We start from the raw sequence: 18694 nt of genomic DNA on the forward strand, positions 1-18694 counted from the left end.
TTGGCCTGGTGAGCACACAGCTCTGTGAGGGCAGAGATAACTGTGAGCTGCTTTCCATCATCCTATCGGGGCTTTTACTTTTCTTTCCTTTTCTTCTAGGCGGGACATGATCAAAGCTCCCCTTTCACCCCCTCCCACCACTACATTTCATTCCTGGGAAACTCACTGCATTTCATACCTGGGAAGTCTTTTTAAAATTATTATTAGTTTTGTTTTTTGAGGCTATGGAACAAGGTTTTATAGTTTCCAAATGTTCCTCCTTATTCTCAGAGTATAGCTATTTAGGACTTAGCCCCAGTCCTGTACTGTCACAGGCAGCTCGCACGGGTTCCCCTCTCACCCTGTACCTCTCTGGAACACGTTCCCACTTAGGGTCCCTGGCACACCACATTGCTACTGATCACACCTGGCCCTCCCTCGGCCATGAATTCAGAAGGACCAGGAGCCATGGCTATTTCAGCACAGGATCCGCAGTGAGACCTGAGGTTCCCCTGAGGAGGGGTGGCCTCATGATGACAAGGTTGCCTTTGAGGCACATTTCCTCATTCTGGTCCAGGATGGAGAGACTCATCCCAGGTTCCTTTCCAAATCTAATTTATGTGTCATTGGGAGAAGAATGCAAATAGGAACTTCAATGAACAAGTCAGCTAGACATGGGTTCAAATCCCACCTTTTCCACTCTTCCTTGGATGGTGTAGGGCCAGCGACAGTGTCCTCTCAGCAAAGTATCTTCAATAATAGGGGTAAGAAATTTGAAGAAACAAAAACCAAAGCAAGTAAGTAAGATCTTTATTCTCAAAATGATTCTATATAAACAGAGAAGTGATTGCCTCATGGAATATATTTGGAATGACTGTGAACTATGACATAACATTTATTAAGCCCTTATTAGCAGCGGAGCAAAGTGAGGCAGAAAGGATACACATTTGCCCAAGGTCACATGGCAAATAAGTGGCAGAGCCAGGTTTTGAACCCAGGCACTCTGCTCCCAATGTCCATATCCTTGACCTTTGCACTGACTCCTTCTACCAAGTTGGTATAGAAAAGCTTGGTCCTGGGGGTCAGAAGCCCTTAAACATGCTGGTTTCCAGTTTGCTGCTTACTAGATGTGACTTTGGCCTGATTACTTAGCCTTTCTGAGCTAAACAAGGCCTCGTTTTATCATGGGAATAATAAAATAATAAATGAGATAATAAATTAGAGCTTTATAAGCTATAAAGCACTTTGCACACATAACTAAAAAGTGACTGTTAACTGTTACATGACAGAGAGCCTCGAATGATCCAATAAGGATCATTTCGTGCTGTGGTCCACAAAAGCAAAGGGAAAGATTTTTTTACCAAAATAGGGAAGGAGAGATGGATGGATGGAAGTAGAGATAGATTTTCTGTTTAAAAGACATACTTCGATTAGAGGATATTTGATAAAGGAAGTGGATAGGGAGAAGTATATTGTTATGCTTTTGGATTTGAGAATTGGGTAGCTGGAGGGTAGCACTGGGCGTCCAATCCCAGGACCCCCACTTTCTAGCTGATTGACTTTAGGCCTGCAACTTCACCTCTCTGAGTCTCAGTGATGATAAAACCTTCCTCATTGGTTCATAGTGAAAATTAAATCTGATCTTGTTAAGAAACAAAAAAACATCAGGCATGTAGGAGGTGCTTGCTACCCAGCTGGCTGCTCCCCCTCCTCCCACTGCCTGAGTCCCTTAATGTTTCCTGTTGTATCCAAATGATAGGAAACTGCTAGATGCCTCCTCGTGGGAATTAATTTCCTGAAGTGGGGCGAGGGCTTTCAGAATGAACACCCTGTGTTTTCATCCTTGTGTTTACCTGCTCGCAGGTGCAACTGGTGAGAGCAACATCCCTTCACCAGCGGCCTTTGTTCTGCTGCAATTAAAGGCGCCTCACTAATCCTTCTACTTCCCAGATGCTCCGGAGCCGGCAGTATTTTTAGCTCATCTCTTTTATATGCCTCACTCTGAAGACATCTTATTATTCATTTCAAAACTTGACAACTCCTCTCACTTTGTCCTTCATTCCATTCTGATACACAAGGGAAGAACGAGTTGGAGCCGTCTCCAGCCGAGCCTTGCCTCTGAGTGATAGAGCACAGAGCTGCAAGGGTTTCTTCTGGCCTTGTCTCCTCATCGTGGCCCCCATCCAGATGTGGGCAGTGTTTCAGGGATCCATGTTCTCATCTGTCCCATCTTGCAGAATGTGCAGTTACCTATTGTGTGTCTGTACACTCCAGAGTACTGCAGAGACTTCTGTGGACACACAAACCAGCAGTTAAAGTACAGGCAAGGACAAGACTGAAAAGCAGGTAGAAAGAGCAGAGCACAGATGAGCATTTCCAACGTTAGTTCACGTACTCCACAAGCTTTATCGGGCATTGACTCTACACCAGGCTGTATGCTAGGTGAGGGGATTTCTTCTGCATAAGCAGAGAAGTGATTGCCTCATGGGATACATTTTGAATAACTGTGAAATAACAACATTTACTAAACACTTAGTGACTTCTGGGCACTGTGCTAAGCCTGTCACACATGTTAGTTGATGCAGTTCTCATGAAAATTCTGTGAGCTAGAGACAGTTATTCCCATTATACATGTGAGAAAGTAGAGTCACAAACAGGGGAAGTGCCTTGCCAGGTGTACCCAGCTGTGAGTAGAATGGCTAGGAGTTGACCTCTGGCTTCAGAGCTTGTACTCCTAAGCATGTCCCCATTCTTAAAGGCTGGAGTCATAATAAATGAGAGAGTGCATGAGTTAAACCCAAGGCCTTGGCCTCCAGTTAAAGGAGGAGATCATACTATGTATGGTGTTAGAGAACAAAACAGTCAGACATTAGGTAAAGTAGTGAAACAGATTTTATTCAGTACCTACTAACCATAGGGAAAAGAGCTGGATCCCATTCTGATTTGTGCAGAGATGCCCATGCTTTTAAGGGACAGCAAGGGAGGAGGAGAAGGAAAGTAGGGACTTGAGCTTCCAACCCTTCCCCAGAAGCTGGGAGATAGGGGCCCAGAATCAGGTGGGGTCTGGAACAGTTCTATTCTTTTGACAGCCTTGAATTTTCTTGGCCATGTACCTTAAAGGGGATAATTTCAGGTCATCCTAGGCCTGTAGCCTAGCCTGTAGCTGGATTTATGTTAGTGTTTGCTCATGTCTTTATAGGCGGAGGTCTAGGTCTACTTGAGAAGAGGGCTCAGATGAATCCCAGTGGAGATTGATCAAGGAGAGGCTGTTAATGGCATGTCCCTACCTTTGCTGGTCAATTGTGATCCTTGTGGCAGCCACTGACATTCTTAGGTAGGGTCACAAATGGAAGGCTGTCTAGGTTAAGAATAGACATACAGGTGATAGGTCATTGCCAATCAGAACAGCAAGGATTCTGAGCAAAGAGTGAACAGTGAAGAAGGAGCTTAGAGACAAAGTGGGGTAGGCAGCCCAGCTGGAGGCCCACCCTTGAGATCTCTATAGAATCCTCAAAAGGACAGGCTAGGGTTCCACATTTGGGCCCTAGTCCCTCTCTCCATTTTATCTCAAGGGGAAGTTTCTCTGGAAAGTGCAAAAGAAAAAAAGGAACATACAGATGACCTCACAACAACACCCTCTCAACACCCACCCCAAACCCCTCAGAATTCCCTGAAGTCACCTCAGTCTGTGCTAGCATTGGCACCTGCTGCCACCCTTGCCTTGGAGTGGACTTCTATCCCATGCTCTCTTGATAACTCCTTGTCTTTTGTGAACCAGCATAAGGCCCCCTTGTCCTAGCAGCCTGCCCCCATGGGGCCAGCTGGTCCATTGCCTGCTCCCTCAGCCGGGGCTCTGCATCTCCACCTCTCTCAGAAGCTACCATACCCTAGGGCCATTGCCTCTGCATCCAACAGTCTGCCCAGAACCTGGAGGTCAGGGATGGCCTCTGGTTCTGCGTCTTTCCTATGCCTGAGCATCTCACCCATAGCAGGCCCTCAGTGGTTTTCTGAAAGAGCAATGAATGGAAGAATCAGGCTACTTTGCTCTGTGTTCAAGATTGTTGCTGGCCTTCCTGGATTCCTCTCAATCACTAACATCTGCTAAAGCACCTGAGCTTACCTGCAAGGTGGTCTGCAGGCAATGTCCTGAGACAGCATCTCACAAATGGGGATGGCATGACTCAGTGCAGGTCTGTGACTTTCCCACATCATACAGCAGAGATGGCAGTGTAGAGCCAAGGGATGTCTAGACCTGTCCAGCTCTGCCCAAGTGCTCATGCTTAGAGTTCACCATGAAGCCACATAAAGCCATGGGCTATGCACTTGGGAAGCACATCCAGCTGTTGCCAAAAATTGTCAGGGCAGCTTGCTAAACAGAGGCACATCCCCATCACCACAGCTGCTGCCACCACCAGCCATTCTCATAAGACCAGCCTGTCACCTGTTGCTAGGGAACATTGAATGAACTTCTGTGGATCACACTTGAGGACTGGGAAGCAGGATTCATCTTAGCTCACAGACATTTTCCCAGACTGTCCCCAGACTAGAGAATCTGCTGCATTTATAACCCAGGGCCTAAGAGTGGTTGCCCAGGTCCAGCTGTGTCTTCCCAGGGCACTGGACCCTCCTCTCCAGCAAGGAAAGCCAGGTTCATTTACAATCATCTGTCCTCCTGTGAGGAACCCTCCCTGGCTACTCAGCTGGTCATGCCCTTGGCACACCACACTGCTGGGAGACCTAGGAGGCGACTCCCATCCTGATGCGCCCTGCTGGGAGGGTAGCTCAGCTAGCTGCCCTGGTGGGGAAGAGAAGCTCCATCTGCAGCATGCAGGAAGGCTCCGCTGCAGCGAAGCCGCATGGCAGGGTCAATTTGAAAAGAGCAATTTCCAGTTTTCAAACCTGACCTTCAAAATCCTGCATCCCCTGGCCCCTGCCTACCTTGTCACCTCAGAGACTGCCACACTCTTCCCAGCATTTTTGGGTTTAATGACCCCAGATTGCTTGCCGTTCCCTGTATAGTTCCATGACTCTTTGTTATCCCTCTGGATGAAACATCTTGAGCCCTACTATGCAAATAGTCACTCATTTTTCCCTAGTCACCTACTAATCTAGTCCTGTCAGGCCTCCATTCCTTCCCTGTTCTTACCTCTATGATCACATGAACATAACATTCACTCATTCATTCAACAAACCATTATTAGCCAGTGCATGCGTGGGCACCCACATGCAGTGTTAGATACCATGCTAGGTCCTGGGCATGCAATTTTGAGCCAGAAACTGATATGGTTTCCTCAGTCTAATGAAAGAGAATAATACTAACCAGGTAACCAGGCAAAGGAAGGGGGAATCATAAACTGTGGTATGCATTAAGAAGACAAGGGAAGGGCTGGGGATATAGCTCAGTTGGTAGAATGCTTGCCTCACATGTACAAGGCCCTGGGTTCAATCCCTAGCACCAAGAAAAAAAAAAAAAAAAAAGAAGAAGAAGAAGATGACAATGACAACAAGGAATAGGTTTCTTTGAAGACATTGGCAAAGGCACCTGACCTCCTGTCTCCAGTATAGGAGTGTAGGCTGCTCAAGGGACAGGTCTTGCCAGCTTTCTGTATCCCCAGCACCCAGCACAATGCCTGATGAGGAGTCTGGGAGTTTCTGGAGTTACCAGAATTAACTTGTGGGGACAGCAGGGCCAGCAGCTTGTGGTGTTTGATGCAGAAGTGACGCGTGGAGTAACGTAGCCTCCGTGCATCTGCCCTCACTTGGGTGCACCTGTCTCTGAGTCTAGCACAGAGATGAAAATGCATGCCAGGAAGGAGGGACCAGAGGATAGACAGCTGGGCAGACTCGGGCTCACAGCCCTCAAAGGCGACCTGCTGCAATAAAAGGGACGTGGAACCTGGTATCACGCTGGATTTCAGCCCCAGCTCTGAACTTCTCCTCTGATGGAAAACTGATGGGGCAAGTTGCTGAGCCCCTCTGCGCTTCAGTTCTCTCAGCTCGAACTGCAAAGCGGTAAAAGTGAGGGTATAAATGTGTGGCAATTTTGTCCCCTGAGACCCTAAGGTGGCTTGAAGGAGTTGGCTCCAGGGTGGTGTCTGATGCATTTTCAAAGAAGGGGGAAATTTTGTGCTAATTTCTTTTACTGACAGTTCATTTTCCAAGGCAGCAGCCTAACAAATCATGGGGCCAATTAACGTAAGAGAAACAATTGATCCTTATACGCTGAGAGCTCGGCCCACCGCCTCAGTGGTTTGGTGGTGTATTTGGGGAATGCTGCACAACACTAAATAGGAAATAATTGGATAGAAGCAGCTATAAATTGCACGGTGCTGCACTACACTCCAAGCTTCTGACGGAAGCAGCAAGGTCTGGCAGTAATAGGAAAACTATTACCGGGTTTGCTATCCCACACAGAAAAGCAGAGAAAAGTTAGCAGGAACCAGGCCTGCCCACTCATTTCACAGATGGGCAAATGGAGGCTAGTTGAGGGAGCAGAGGTGGGACAAGATGCCTAGGATTTATCTCCATGTCCATTTCCTGTGCCCCTTGCCTCACCACCATATTGTCCCATAGAGTGGATGGAGAAGAGCATGATAGCATTTAATATTGTTTCAATTCATTACCATGACTTCTCAATAAAGGGATCTAGAGATAAAATTAAGATGACTCTAATGGTTCAGGGCTACTGCACTAAGATACTACAAATCAGGCAACTGAAACTACAGAATGTATTGTCTCACATATCTGGAACCCAGAAGTCACAGGTCAAGGCTTCTGCAGGGTTGGTTCTTACTGAGCTGAGATGGACAGTCTGCCCCATGACTCTCACCCAACTTCTGGTGGTTTGCTGACAATCTTTGACATTGCTTGGTTTGTGGACACATCACTATGATCTCTAGCAGGATGTCTGTGTGACATTTTCTCTGCACACATATCTGTTCAAATTTCCCCTTGAATAAAGACACCAGTTCTTATGGATTGGATGTGAAATGTCCTCAAAAAACTCACATGTGAGACAATGCAGACAGGTTCAGAGGAGAAATGATTGGGTTTAGAGGGTTGACCCAATCAGTGAATTAATCCCTGATGGGATTAATTGAGGTGGTAGGGTGTGGCTAGAGGAGGTAGGGATGGGGCATAGCTATGGAGTACATATTTTGTATCTAGAGAGTAGAGTCTCTCTCTGCTTTCTGATGGTGTGAGCTGCTTCCCTCTGCCACACTCTCCCACCAGGATATTCTGCCTCACCTCGAGCCCTGAGGAATGGAGTCAGCCTTCTACAGTATAAGACTTCTGAAACTGTGAACCCTCAAATAAACTTTTCCTCCTGTAAAATTTTTTGGTTAGATATTTTAGACACATCAGTGAAAAAGCTGACAAAACACCAGTTGTATTTGGGTTAGGGAATGGGGCTCACTTGCTCTAGTATGACCTCAACTACATCGGAATTAACTCTGTTTCCAAATAAGGTCACATTCTAAAATACTGGGGTTTGGGACTTCAACATATAACTTGGGGTCAGGGGAGGACATAATTTCACATGTCACAGCAACAATATAGATAACAAGAATATTTGAGCTAGAGGGCAAATGCCAAAGCAGGACACTAGCAAGCAGACCAGCATGATCTTACTTAATTCTCACCTGATTCAATGAAGTTACAGGTGAGAACACTAAGGCACAGGGAAGCTAGGTACATTGTCCGAGGTGACACAAGTAGCACTTAGTAGATTTGGATTTCAGGTACTGGCTTGTGCATACCCCAGTTCATGTCTTTCCTCAGTACCCCAGTGTCTCAGCAGCTTCAAAGCCATTGTTGCTATTGCTCCCCACCTCACTCCATACCTGAAGACCCCAGGACTTCTCACTCCCACTCCAACCTGCTTTCCACTGGCTGCGTTGTAGTCAATTGACTCTTTTGCAAGTTTCTGTCTGGCAATGCAAAACTTCATTGTGACCGAGGCAGAGGTTAATTTCAAACTGGTTAAAACACAAAAAAGTAATTTCCCATTAAATATAATGACCTCGTTTCTGCAGTGACTTGTGGCAAAACATGCTGTTTCATTTCCATTCAACCACACTCATTTACCTACTTGCTACAATAATTTTACACCATGAGCTAAAATGTCGAAATCATTGGTTACATTTCTAAACACCTACAATGGTTATTAGGATTCCTCATGCAGAAAAAAACAGAAATAAAAATAAGAATTTTAGGAGAATGAAAATAGAGGTCGCTGAAGTGCATTCAAAACTGTATTCTAGTGCACTGAAGCTGTCTGGAGCCAGCCGTCGTGGGCAGCAGGCCAGGGTCTATCCTATCAGCTGTGTGACCTGGGGAAAGTGGCTTTACTCCTCTGTGTGTCTCAGTTGCCTCCACAGGAAAAGTAGGGAAAATAGTGGGTAAGGTTGTTGGGTGAGTGAAATAAATGAGGATTATGTATGTCAAGAGCCTAGCACAATGCCTGACATAGAGTAGGAACTGAATAGTGCGGGTGGGGGCATAAAGTCTGAATCTTTATGCATATTTAGAGAACATTCCAAGTTTGGAATCCCCTACCCCAGATATTCAGGAGTATAAGTTGTTTCCATATTTATTTAAACTGAATTTTTCACTGCTGCAAGTAGTAGTTCATTGGCTGATACTTATCTATACTGTCCATGGGGATGCAGAAAAGGACACAGGAAACCCAGCAGCAGTCTCTAAACACACCCATCTTCTTAAAGATCCCTCGTGTCTTGGAGAGAGAGTGACCCCCGGTGGGTGCACTGAAGGCCTTTCATCTCCACCTTTTTTATTTTGGGCGGTGCTGGGGATTGAACCCAGGGCCTTGTGCTTGCGAGGCAAGCACTCTACCAACTGAGCTATCTCCCCAGCCCCAGCTTACCTTCAATAATGTCACTGAAGGTGTGTTGCCTTGGTGTCTCCTGTTCTCATAGAGAGGGAGAGAAGTAGAGGGAGAGAAGGGAGCATCCTCGGACTTATTTTTTTCTAACTTATTATCTCAAAGATGTTCAAACACAGAAAATTTCAAAGACTAATTCTAAAACTTAACCTTTTGCCGTATTTGCTTCTCCAACTCTCTCCATAGGTTAAGAGATCAATAGACAGACAGCTGGATGATAAATAGCTCCCTTAGATGTGCTTGTGGCTCCTGGCGTTTCGTTTCTTCTAGGCTCTTTGAGCAAATGGTGATGGGAATATATATAATTTTAATCATGAGTTCGTATTGATATTTCCAACTCAAATTTTACATTACAGGATTACATCTTCACTTTTTGTAATATTTTTTCTTTCACTAAAATTCTTGCTAAACTTAATGACAGTGTATTTATGTATTTGCTTTATCCTGATATATACCCAAAACTGTTTCAGAATTGCAAGTCCATATTAATTGCTGCTGGTGATAGACCAAGTGTACCCCTGCCCAGCAAGGACACTTGCTCAAAGCGCAGGTTAACCTCATCCTGCTTGGGGAGGGCACTTGTTTCTGAACTTGTTTCCTCCTATGGTAGGCATAATGATTACTACTGCATTGCTTAGAAATCCTTTGGTCCCAAGCGATAGAAAATTCACCTCTAAAAATCTCAAGCAACAGAAGGAATTTGCTGCTTTGTATAACTGAAAACTCAGGGTTAAATCTCCAGGAATAACAGAGTTCAAATTCTTAGATGACAAAGTCAAGTTGAAAACTGTCCGTTCGTTTCTTTTTCGGGTAACTTGCTTTCCCAGTGGCTCTCATTGCGTTCTCTCCCTGCACCCCCCACCATGCTTTGACCACCTCTCACAGACTATATTACCTTTACACTTCCCTCGCTTGTGCCTTTGAACATAATAATAATAATGTTGGTGCTTGAATACCATATATTGTAATCATTAGATGTTGTTGTCATCAGATTGAGAATCTTAAACTCAGTTGTCTAGGAGAAAACCCCAAAGCTTAGAGCCTTCCCACCATTTACCAGGTGTGCTGCTGGACAAGTTAAATGGTCGTCCTCACATCCCTATGTGGAGAGGATCATTCCTGTCTTACGTATCAAGAAACTGAGGTTCAATGTGATACTTGCCCATGGCCACAGAGTCATGGAGGGTGAACATCTTCCCCTCACACTGCATTCTTTCCAGAATGTGGATAGGACTGCATAATATGCAAACTGTTCTGAGCATTTAGCCACAAAATGGGCCCTCCCCTGCATGCACACACATTCAGCTGGTGTTCCAGAACTGACTGCATCCTACTCCTCTTGGTACCTCAGGAGCCTGGGGTGCTTTGCAGAATGCCCAGGAGTTGAATGGAAAAGGAAGTTCAGTTCAACCTATTAACAACTGTGATTACACTACAGCCACATCACTGCTCATGTGCATGGGAGTTTGACTGAACCCCAGTGTTAAGAAAATAATACCAAAGCCAGTTTCCCTGTTTAATGTGGTTTTTACCTCTTCTGAGCAGAAATCTGCTTTGGTGTCACTTTGGTGATTGCTAACTGATTAAGCACACCTGGCTCCACTTTGCCTGTTAGACAAATTTCAGCCCAAATCACAGGTCTTGGGTGCTCTCAGCTACTTAACAAGTTCATCTCCCTATTTTCAGGCAAGGGCTTTGCACACATCTTTCCAGTTCTGTGTGTTATTAGTATATATTTAGAGAGCTACTAAGAAGCTGTCTTTTATAGCTACTATTTTGATATGAAACTTAAAAAGGAATTTAAAACTGTTGAGGCTTAAAAGGACATAAGTATTTACTGACTCCCACCTCTTCATTTTAATTGACAAAAAAACAAAGACCTAGAGAGGGAAACAGATAAAGAACTAGTGGGGTTGGAGCCAAGAGCCTGTTGACAGATGCATTCATTCAAGTTATTCATTTAAAAATAAGTACCAACCAGTTCATAGAGACAGAAAGTAGAATGTTGGTTGCCAGGAGCTGGGGAGAAGGGGTCTGGGAGTCATTAATTGTATGGGTGTCGATACCCTATGCCCACCCCCATGGAAAAGTCCAGGGCGCTCAGAGGACCTGTGACTGGCACAGGAACCTGGGCTCTGCTGGAAGGTCAGAAAAGCTTTCAGGAAGAGACATCTGTACTGAGGACTGAACCTGAATGAGTTCTGTGCGGATAGATCAGCATGTACAAATACCTTAGGTGAGAGCCCAGTGCATTTGAGGGAAAGAGACCAGCCCAGGTGACATTAAGTGAGGAGACTCAAGTGAGAATCTTTATTCTAAGAGAAATGAGAAGGAAGCCTTTGATGTGTTTTAGGTACTAGAAAGACTTGATCGAATTGGCCAGACTTTTTCTCAGTCTCTTCACCCTGTGGTGTGACTTTCAGAGTGGTTGAGTGGGGACTGAGGCTGTTGTACTAATTCAGTCTGGAGATGATGGCTGCCCAGGCTGACTGCTGGTGGTAGAGAGGGAGAGGAGTGGACAATGTGGAAAATATTTGAGAGACAAAATTGACAAGTCTTGGTTATGGGGACGAGGATGAAGAAAACTCAATGGGCTCAAGACTGGCTTATGTATATGGCTAGATGATGTTGTATGCACTATATTCAAATGTAAAAGAATTTAGTGTAGCAAAAATTGGTACAACTAACCAAAAATTTCAATTTTCTAAATCACTAGTAATTCCATCACTCAAGAAAGAGAATCCTTAATATTGTATTGAGGGACTTCCAACCTCATAGATATGCACATCTTTTTTTTTATAAAAAACAGTATCATATTGAACATACTATATTTTAATATGTTTTTGTTTTCACTCAACAGGGAGTCAAGAATTTATTTCTGTAGCAAAATATACCTACTTCTACAAATGATTTTTTTTTCCATACTGTGTACTATTTTATCATATAGCAGAATGCATTTTCTTCAACTACTCAGCTAATGCCCAACAAACAGTTTGGACATTTCTAATTTCTCACTATTCCAACAGGCCCTGCGGGGAATATCTTATATCTAAGTCTTTGTCCGTGTGTTACATTATTTCTGGATAATTAAATCCCAACAAGAGGAATCATAGGGTCAGTTTATGCATGTCTTTATGGCTTTGAAACACAGTCAACCAGCCCTCCAGAGAAGCTGCACCAAATCATACCTCTACTGATAACAAAAATACCCTTCCTAACTGACACCAGCACCCTCCACGTGCCTTGCCCTGTCCCAGGACTTTATGTACACTAACATATTAATCCTCCCAACAGCATCAAGAGAGAGATGTTGTAGTTATCCCCATTACATGCGGCAAACCAAAGTTCCAGGAAAATATTTCCCCACACTTAATCAACAGTGTTATCCTTTTTCTCTCTTCACTCTGATAGGGAAAACAGCATCTCATTTCTATCTAATATATTTTATGTGAATTGGTTTGCTATGTCCAACAACATTGTGGGCTCCATATTGTTCTTTGTGATCCATAGAAAGGGGAAAGGAGTCTGGGAAACTTAGAAAGATAAACTCAGTTACACATCTGGCAAATGGGAGAGCCCAGCATGCTTTTTGGCTCCAGAATCCTTCTCTGTCCTCTGCTGTCATACTGGCTCTTCAGCTAGAGCCTAGGTTATTTGGAAGCTTGCCCTTGTCCTTAAGTAAAAGCTTCTAGAAAATTTCAATATGCCAACCAGGGAACAATTGCCTCTGACCTGCTCCATTTAGCATCTAATAATGGGTGGCTGGTGCAGAGGTAGTCTCCTAGCCTTGCTGGCACTGCCATATAGCATAGACATCCCAAAATAAGTTAGCAAAGAGAAAGGCCTTCATAATGAGCCCAGTCCTCCCTTTGTCTTGTGAGGGTTTAACTACTGTAATTGCTTAGAGTGTGAAGTACTGTATTTTGCATGTATCTATTTTTACTTCTATGTCTATCTGCTTATCTGCTTTCCTGTTGTGTTTTGTTTTTTGTTAACTCACTTGAATCCTAGTGGGTATTTTTCCTATGAGTAGTATCGCCTCAGGAAAGTCTGTATGCACAAGCATGCCCACACACACAACACACACACACACACACACACACACACTCATATGAAGGCTAAACAGAGTAGAATTTATTCTTTAAAAATAGCTAATGGTAAAGTCTGCAGCAGATGACTCTCTAATCCATACTGTATTTAATTGGCCGTATTGAACCATACTACAAATTAAGTCTTCTCTGTAATTTATTCTGTCAGACAGTAACCCTCCAAACAATTTGATACTTCATTTAAACATTGGTAAATGGCTCATGGAAATGCAAAGAAAAAAGATTTAATGATGATCAGATAAGAAACCCTCTGTTCACAGAATGACTCCTCTGTGAACTGTCATGAATTAACCCAATTCATTCATTCAATGAACATTTATTGAGCACCTACCTTGTGTAGCATACATGGCAAGGTGGCTTAGTCCTTCCTTCTGTCCTTCTTGCCTCCTTCGCCTCTCACCTCCTTCCCCTCTCACCTCCCTCTTTCCTTATGTTTGAAAATCATTAAGTATCATTTCTCATTCCAAAAGAACAATATTAGGCACTGTAGTAAGATTGAAAAGAACCAGATGTGAATCTTGCTTTGAAAGGTTTAACATTCCCCAAGTAGAAAACATCTGCACAGATGTTCTCCACAATATCCATGGCTTAGGACCTAGATGCCTTTGCAGGCTCTTTCATTCCTAAATAGAATGCTCTTTCCCACTTATGTTCCTGGGGACTTCCCATTTATCATTGGTGACTGGATGAATGGATAAATAAGTGGATAAATCTACATCCTATGTAGAAGGACAAGCACAACATATTAGGCTTGAGGAATGGGAGTTACTACTATGGGAAACTCTGGGGTTGGGAGTGCACCTGGATAAGCCAGATGTGGAAGCTAAGCCTTGGACCTAGGTATGATGCAGATGTGTGTGGAGTATTGTTATGTGTATAGATGGTGAAACACAGGACAGGGGAGGCGGGCAAGTAGTAGGGAAAACCAGGTGGGCGGTGGCACGGAGGTGGGAAGGTGCAGACCTAGAAAGCACCTCAGTTTCTTTGCAGCACAGGTTAGCTGAAGTTCACATGTGGGAGGGAGCTCAGATTGGATTGGAGGACATTGAGACCTGGATGGTTGTTGGAATTCTTTAATTCTTTAGTGGCAACTTTTATCTACAATGCAAGCAAGAGAACTCAGAAAAGGAATAGGTAACACTGTGGTTTGTCTGTCTCTGTCTCTCTCTCTTCCCCTCTCCCTCTCTCTGTTTTTTGCAGTACTAGAAATTGAACCCAGGGGCTCTCTGCCACTGACCTACATCCCCAGTCCTTTTTTATTTTTAGTTTTTGAGAAAGGGTCTCACTAACTTGCCAAGACTGGCTTGAACTCCTTCCTCAGCCTCCTGGGTCACTGGGATTACCTGCTTTAATTCTCATAGTACTTTAATATCTAGACTGTTCAAGACAATAACTGTTTTCAACAAGAAATGGAGTGACCGGAGTTCACCTTTCTTCTGCCCTCTCCTGCTCTGCTGTAGGCCAGTGTCCCCTGGCTGTGCTGCCACACCACCTCCAGAATAGCCCGCGGTACCCAAGGGCTCCCTGTGGGAGCACCCCTCCGTGGCCTTATCTCCCATGACCAATCCCTTTTTTGGCTTTGGCTGCTCAGCAGGTAGCACTCAAAGAAAAAGGTCAGCAGGATGCTCTGGAATCCCTCTTAGGAATTGGAGGTAAACTTATAGGTCGTGCCACCCTGACCTTTCTCTTTAAGCCACCTGTAGAACTTTACCCTAAACCGTGATACGTATGACTCTCCTGGACGTCAGATACCTGCCAGAATCCCCAGCAGTCTCTTCTACCTCCAGCCCAATTCTCCCTGCTCCCCTTCCCCATCACTACTGGTCAGGGGTTCATCTTTGTTGTTGGACTAGGGAGCTAGGCATCTGGGGAAAGGAGACCTTCATTCTACACAATCCCATTTCCTTCTTGCAGTGCATTGTCATCCTGAATAGGAAGGAGGAGGCTTGAATCGGGCACTGGTCCTGCCAGTACAATCTCTGGCCCTCCTTTCAGTCATGAATAAAGTCAAGAGTTGAACTAGGTTAACACTGAATGCTCCTTCCAACTCCAACTGTTCTTTGATTGTGCTGATACAATCTGCTGGTAAGACATGGGGCAATTTTGAGGCTCAGTGAACAAGTATTTGCACAATGCTCTGAGTTGCTAAAATGAATGTGATAATATAACTGTAGAATGAGCAGAATTCTAGTGTATTTGTATTTCCAAGCATCTGTATTATGTCTGCATGGTTAAGGTCAGAGAAAGTGGAGACATATTCCCTCACTGACTGTTGGTTTCCAAATGAATGAGACACTTGCAGAGCCATCCTTTTAAACTTGTCATAAAATTAACTATGGGAAAAGATAATGTTACAAATATCTTTAAGCACTTCAGGCGTGCACACCCACAGCTACGCTTTGCAAGGCAATATTAGGTATCATCAGGCATTAAGAATGTTTTGATTTTAAAACACTTAATGAGGATTCCCAGATAAATTAAAACATCTCCATCTGCTGTCTTGCATAGTAGGTGATATTTTACCATTGCAGAATCATCTCCAAATCTAATTCCACCAGGAAGGCTTCTAATCACAGTTTAATTTTAGAGCAATATTCCACTTGGCAATCAATAAGGCACTGTCGTCAAACTTTGATTTAATAGGAGACGTGGATAACATTTTCCACATTATGCAGTGAGAAATACTTTTCAGGAAAGGAAGAGAAGAAAAGAAAGTCTTTGTCCCTCACGTCCCCCTGCCGCATACCGTTGTAGCTCACAAAAGCTTATAAATCAATGCCCCCATGGTGTGTGAATATAAATCTCATCAATTTTACATCATTAGCACCATGAAAAAGCTACTGCTCTTGGAGCAGTTTTCCTCCACCAGTTAAATATGTCCTCTTGATAAAACAAAAATAAGCAGATCCTGATTATTTTGCTAACAATTGCTTCTTCCTTCACCAACTTTGTATCAAAATTCTTTAGAATTGTACACTTGTCTTACTGTCACTTAAGGGACTAGGGTGATGTGACAGTACCCTCCAAGAGTGATATCTAGAGGGCAAGTAGACAACCCAGACAATGTGTGAAGCCAAAGGGAGAGTTCTAAGAATAGTGGGCAAGCTGAATGGTCAGGCCCTGGATGGTTAAGACAAAGGCAGGTGCTTCTGCTACAGCAGATGGCCCATGTGGTCTGAAGTCCATTAAGATTTCTACTGACTGGGGAATAGACACTTGGGAAGGTCTGTGGTCTAGAACTAAGGAGATGACCATCACGAGAGGCAGAAGCCCAGGCACCTAGAAGCTGACTTTAAGGTGGGAGCTCCTAATGGCTTAAAGAATATGGGGAGATGGAACAGGACCCTAGAGAATTTCTCCTGTCTACTCTGGTGGTTCCCAGTGTTTTTATAACTAACTTCCTAAGGGTTACATTTCTCCCTCCCTTCTTGGATTCAGAGAGAAGATTTTGTCCCCCAGAAAACTGCATTTAAATCATTCATTTTCCAATTTGGACTATTTAAATTATAACTTTTCAAATTTGAGGTAAGAGACATATAACAACAATAAAGAGATATAATTCTAGATAAACTTTTCATTTGCATGCACAAAGAAATCTGTAGCCTTATTAGGAATCATTATAAATTTCTGTTCATCCTTTGGAGTTTCTGAAATTTGCTTGGGACTTCTTTTTATTAACTTTATTAAGCCCTGTAGATCCAGGACTTTGGGTTAGGAGCCTTTGACATGATGTGCACTTCTCATTTGCTCAAGGTATAATCTGAGGTCCAGAAAGGGATAGTCAATACTTTGTGTCCACCCAGTGGGGAGCATTCAAGCCTCTTGATATCCAATATAAATGACAAAGCCCTTTATAAGGACTTCATCATTCCACAAGCATCCAGATGCATCCCTAAGCCTTTACAGAGTACTATTTAATGAAGATTGCTCTAAGTTGATTTAATATAGGAAAATAACCATAAAGATCACTATCACCTAACAGGGTGGTGAACATTGTTTGTTGAGGCTCAGGTAATAAAGTCAGGAAGGTTAATTTCAAAAGAATTTCAAATTATTGATCATCAATCCCAGTTAACTTTTGTTCCACAACTATGGGTCAGACACAGGAAGATACTGGCGTAACAGAGACCAGGAAGACAGAGCCTGCTGGGAAAGGCTGACAAGGATCAGGCAGACAAGAAGACCCAGAAAAGCAGGAAGCCCAGGGCACCTTGTGTGAGGAATCCATCAGGAGTGTCAATCTCCCTGAAGTTCTATGGAAACACAAGAGAGGGAGAGAGTCGTCCTGTTGAGGAGAGAAGGCTCACCTTGTTCAGGGATGTCTCACAGAGGTAGTACTATTTCAAGTGGTCATTGAAAGACAAGGAGGATTTGATAAGGTAGATAAAAGAATTTCACAGACAGAGACCAACCCATACATAACCCCACCTCTACGCCAAATGGTGACTTTGGATAAAATAGAGAAAATCATTTACTCATCAACAGTGTATCACCAACAGCCAGGAAAGTGCTGTGGCCATGCAAAGCTGATGCTGTGAATGTTAATGGCACCACCCCCAGGATTGTTCTGGATGCATCCTCTGACACACCAGGCAGAAGCCTAGGTTTGTAAGTGTGTTAATCTCAAACTGAAGGTCTGAGTGGCTGTGTTGGAAAGACGACTCAGTGGAAGCATAGCCACTGAGTTAGACAGAGTGACATCACCTCCACGGTGCTCATTTAGCACGTGTACCTGCTTCTTTCTCTGGTCACAGCACTGAGACCAGGGAAGGGGATCTCCATCGCCCAAGGACAGGCACAGCTCTTTTTCCTTCTCTCTGGACCACACAGCTTTTCCAAAGCCTGCTAGGCCTGCTCACACCTAGCTGAAGCGCTTCACTTACCCATCAACAGTTTGAAGGGAAATGTCCCTGAAATGTGATTTTGTTTTATTTCTGATAGGCCCTTCAGCACCATCATGCTGTCCATGAAATTTCCTACATTGCAAAGGACATCACAGACCACCGGGCCTTTGGATACGTTTGTGGGAAGGAAGGGAATCACAGATTTGTGGCCATCAAAACAGCCCAAGCGGTGAGTACTCCTGTGCCACCATGGTGTCCTTCTTGGTAGCTCTGGGGAACCAAAGCATCTGTTGCTTTTCCAAGGTCTACTCTGCTGTGTGACCAAGTGACGTGTCACCACCAGAAGCAGGAGCCAAGATGCCCACCTGGAAAAGACGATTAACCTTGGAGCCAGGAACCTCACTTACACCCATTCAATTGTTTTATTTTATTTTTCCCTAATGGGTATTTCCTAATGACTAATTATTTTCCTTTCTTATTAAGCTAGGTAGAGGCATGTACACAAATAAGTTTCCTTGTGTTCATAGCCTCTTTGAAAAAGAAAGTAAGAGAAAACAAATAACTGTTTTGCATAAGGTCTGCCCTAATTTTATTATATTTGAAATCACTAATAAATAAAAGCAATGCCTTTTATGCTTATGATTATTATGAATTTGCAAATATAATGAGTTGAAGAAATGAACTTTAGCCTATATGCAATTTACTAAACCCATATAAACAAGGTAGAATTAATTAATAATGGAATGCTTTCAGTGTAATAGAAAAAGGAAGCGCAGCGGGTTGCAGCCACAAAAACAAAAATTGGTGACTTGCAGCTCAGTACGGATCCCTTGTTAATGTGCTTACCACTTTCATTC

The 18694-nt window shown here is 43.8% G+C and overlaps 1 protein-coding gene across 3 annotated transcripts in view; it reads left to right on the forward strand.

Moving 5' to 3' along the window:
- The window catches only part of Dab1 (DAB adaptor protein 1), an 872128-nt gene that overhangs the window by 782928 nt on the left and 70506 nt on the right, over positions 1–18694 (forward strand). For all 3 annotated transcript variants that reach the window (XM_047566521.1, XM_047566531.1, XM_047566538.1), the window contains exon 7: positions 17935–18066. In XM_047566521.1, coding sequence (XP_047422477.1) covers positions 17935–18066 — 132 coding nt within the window. The remainder of the gene's footprint in view (positions 1–17934; positions 18067–18694) is intronic.

The sequence above is a fragment of the Sciurus carolinensis genome, chromosome 1 (assembly GCF_902686445.1).
Source record: "Sciurus carolinensis chromosome 1, mSciCar1.2, whole genome shotgun sequence".
Classification (NCBI taxonomy): domain Eukaryota; kingdom Metazoa; phylum Chordata; class Mammalia; order Rodentia; family Sciuridae; genus Sciurus; species Sciurus carolinensis.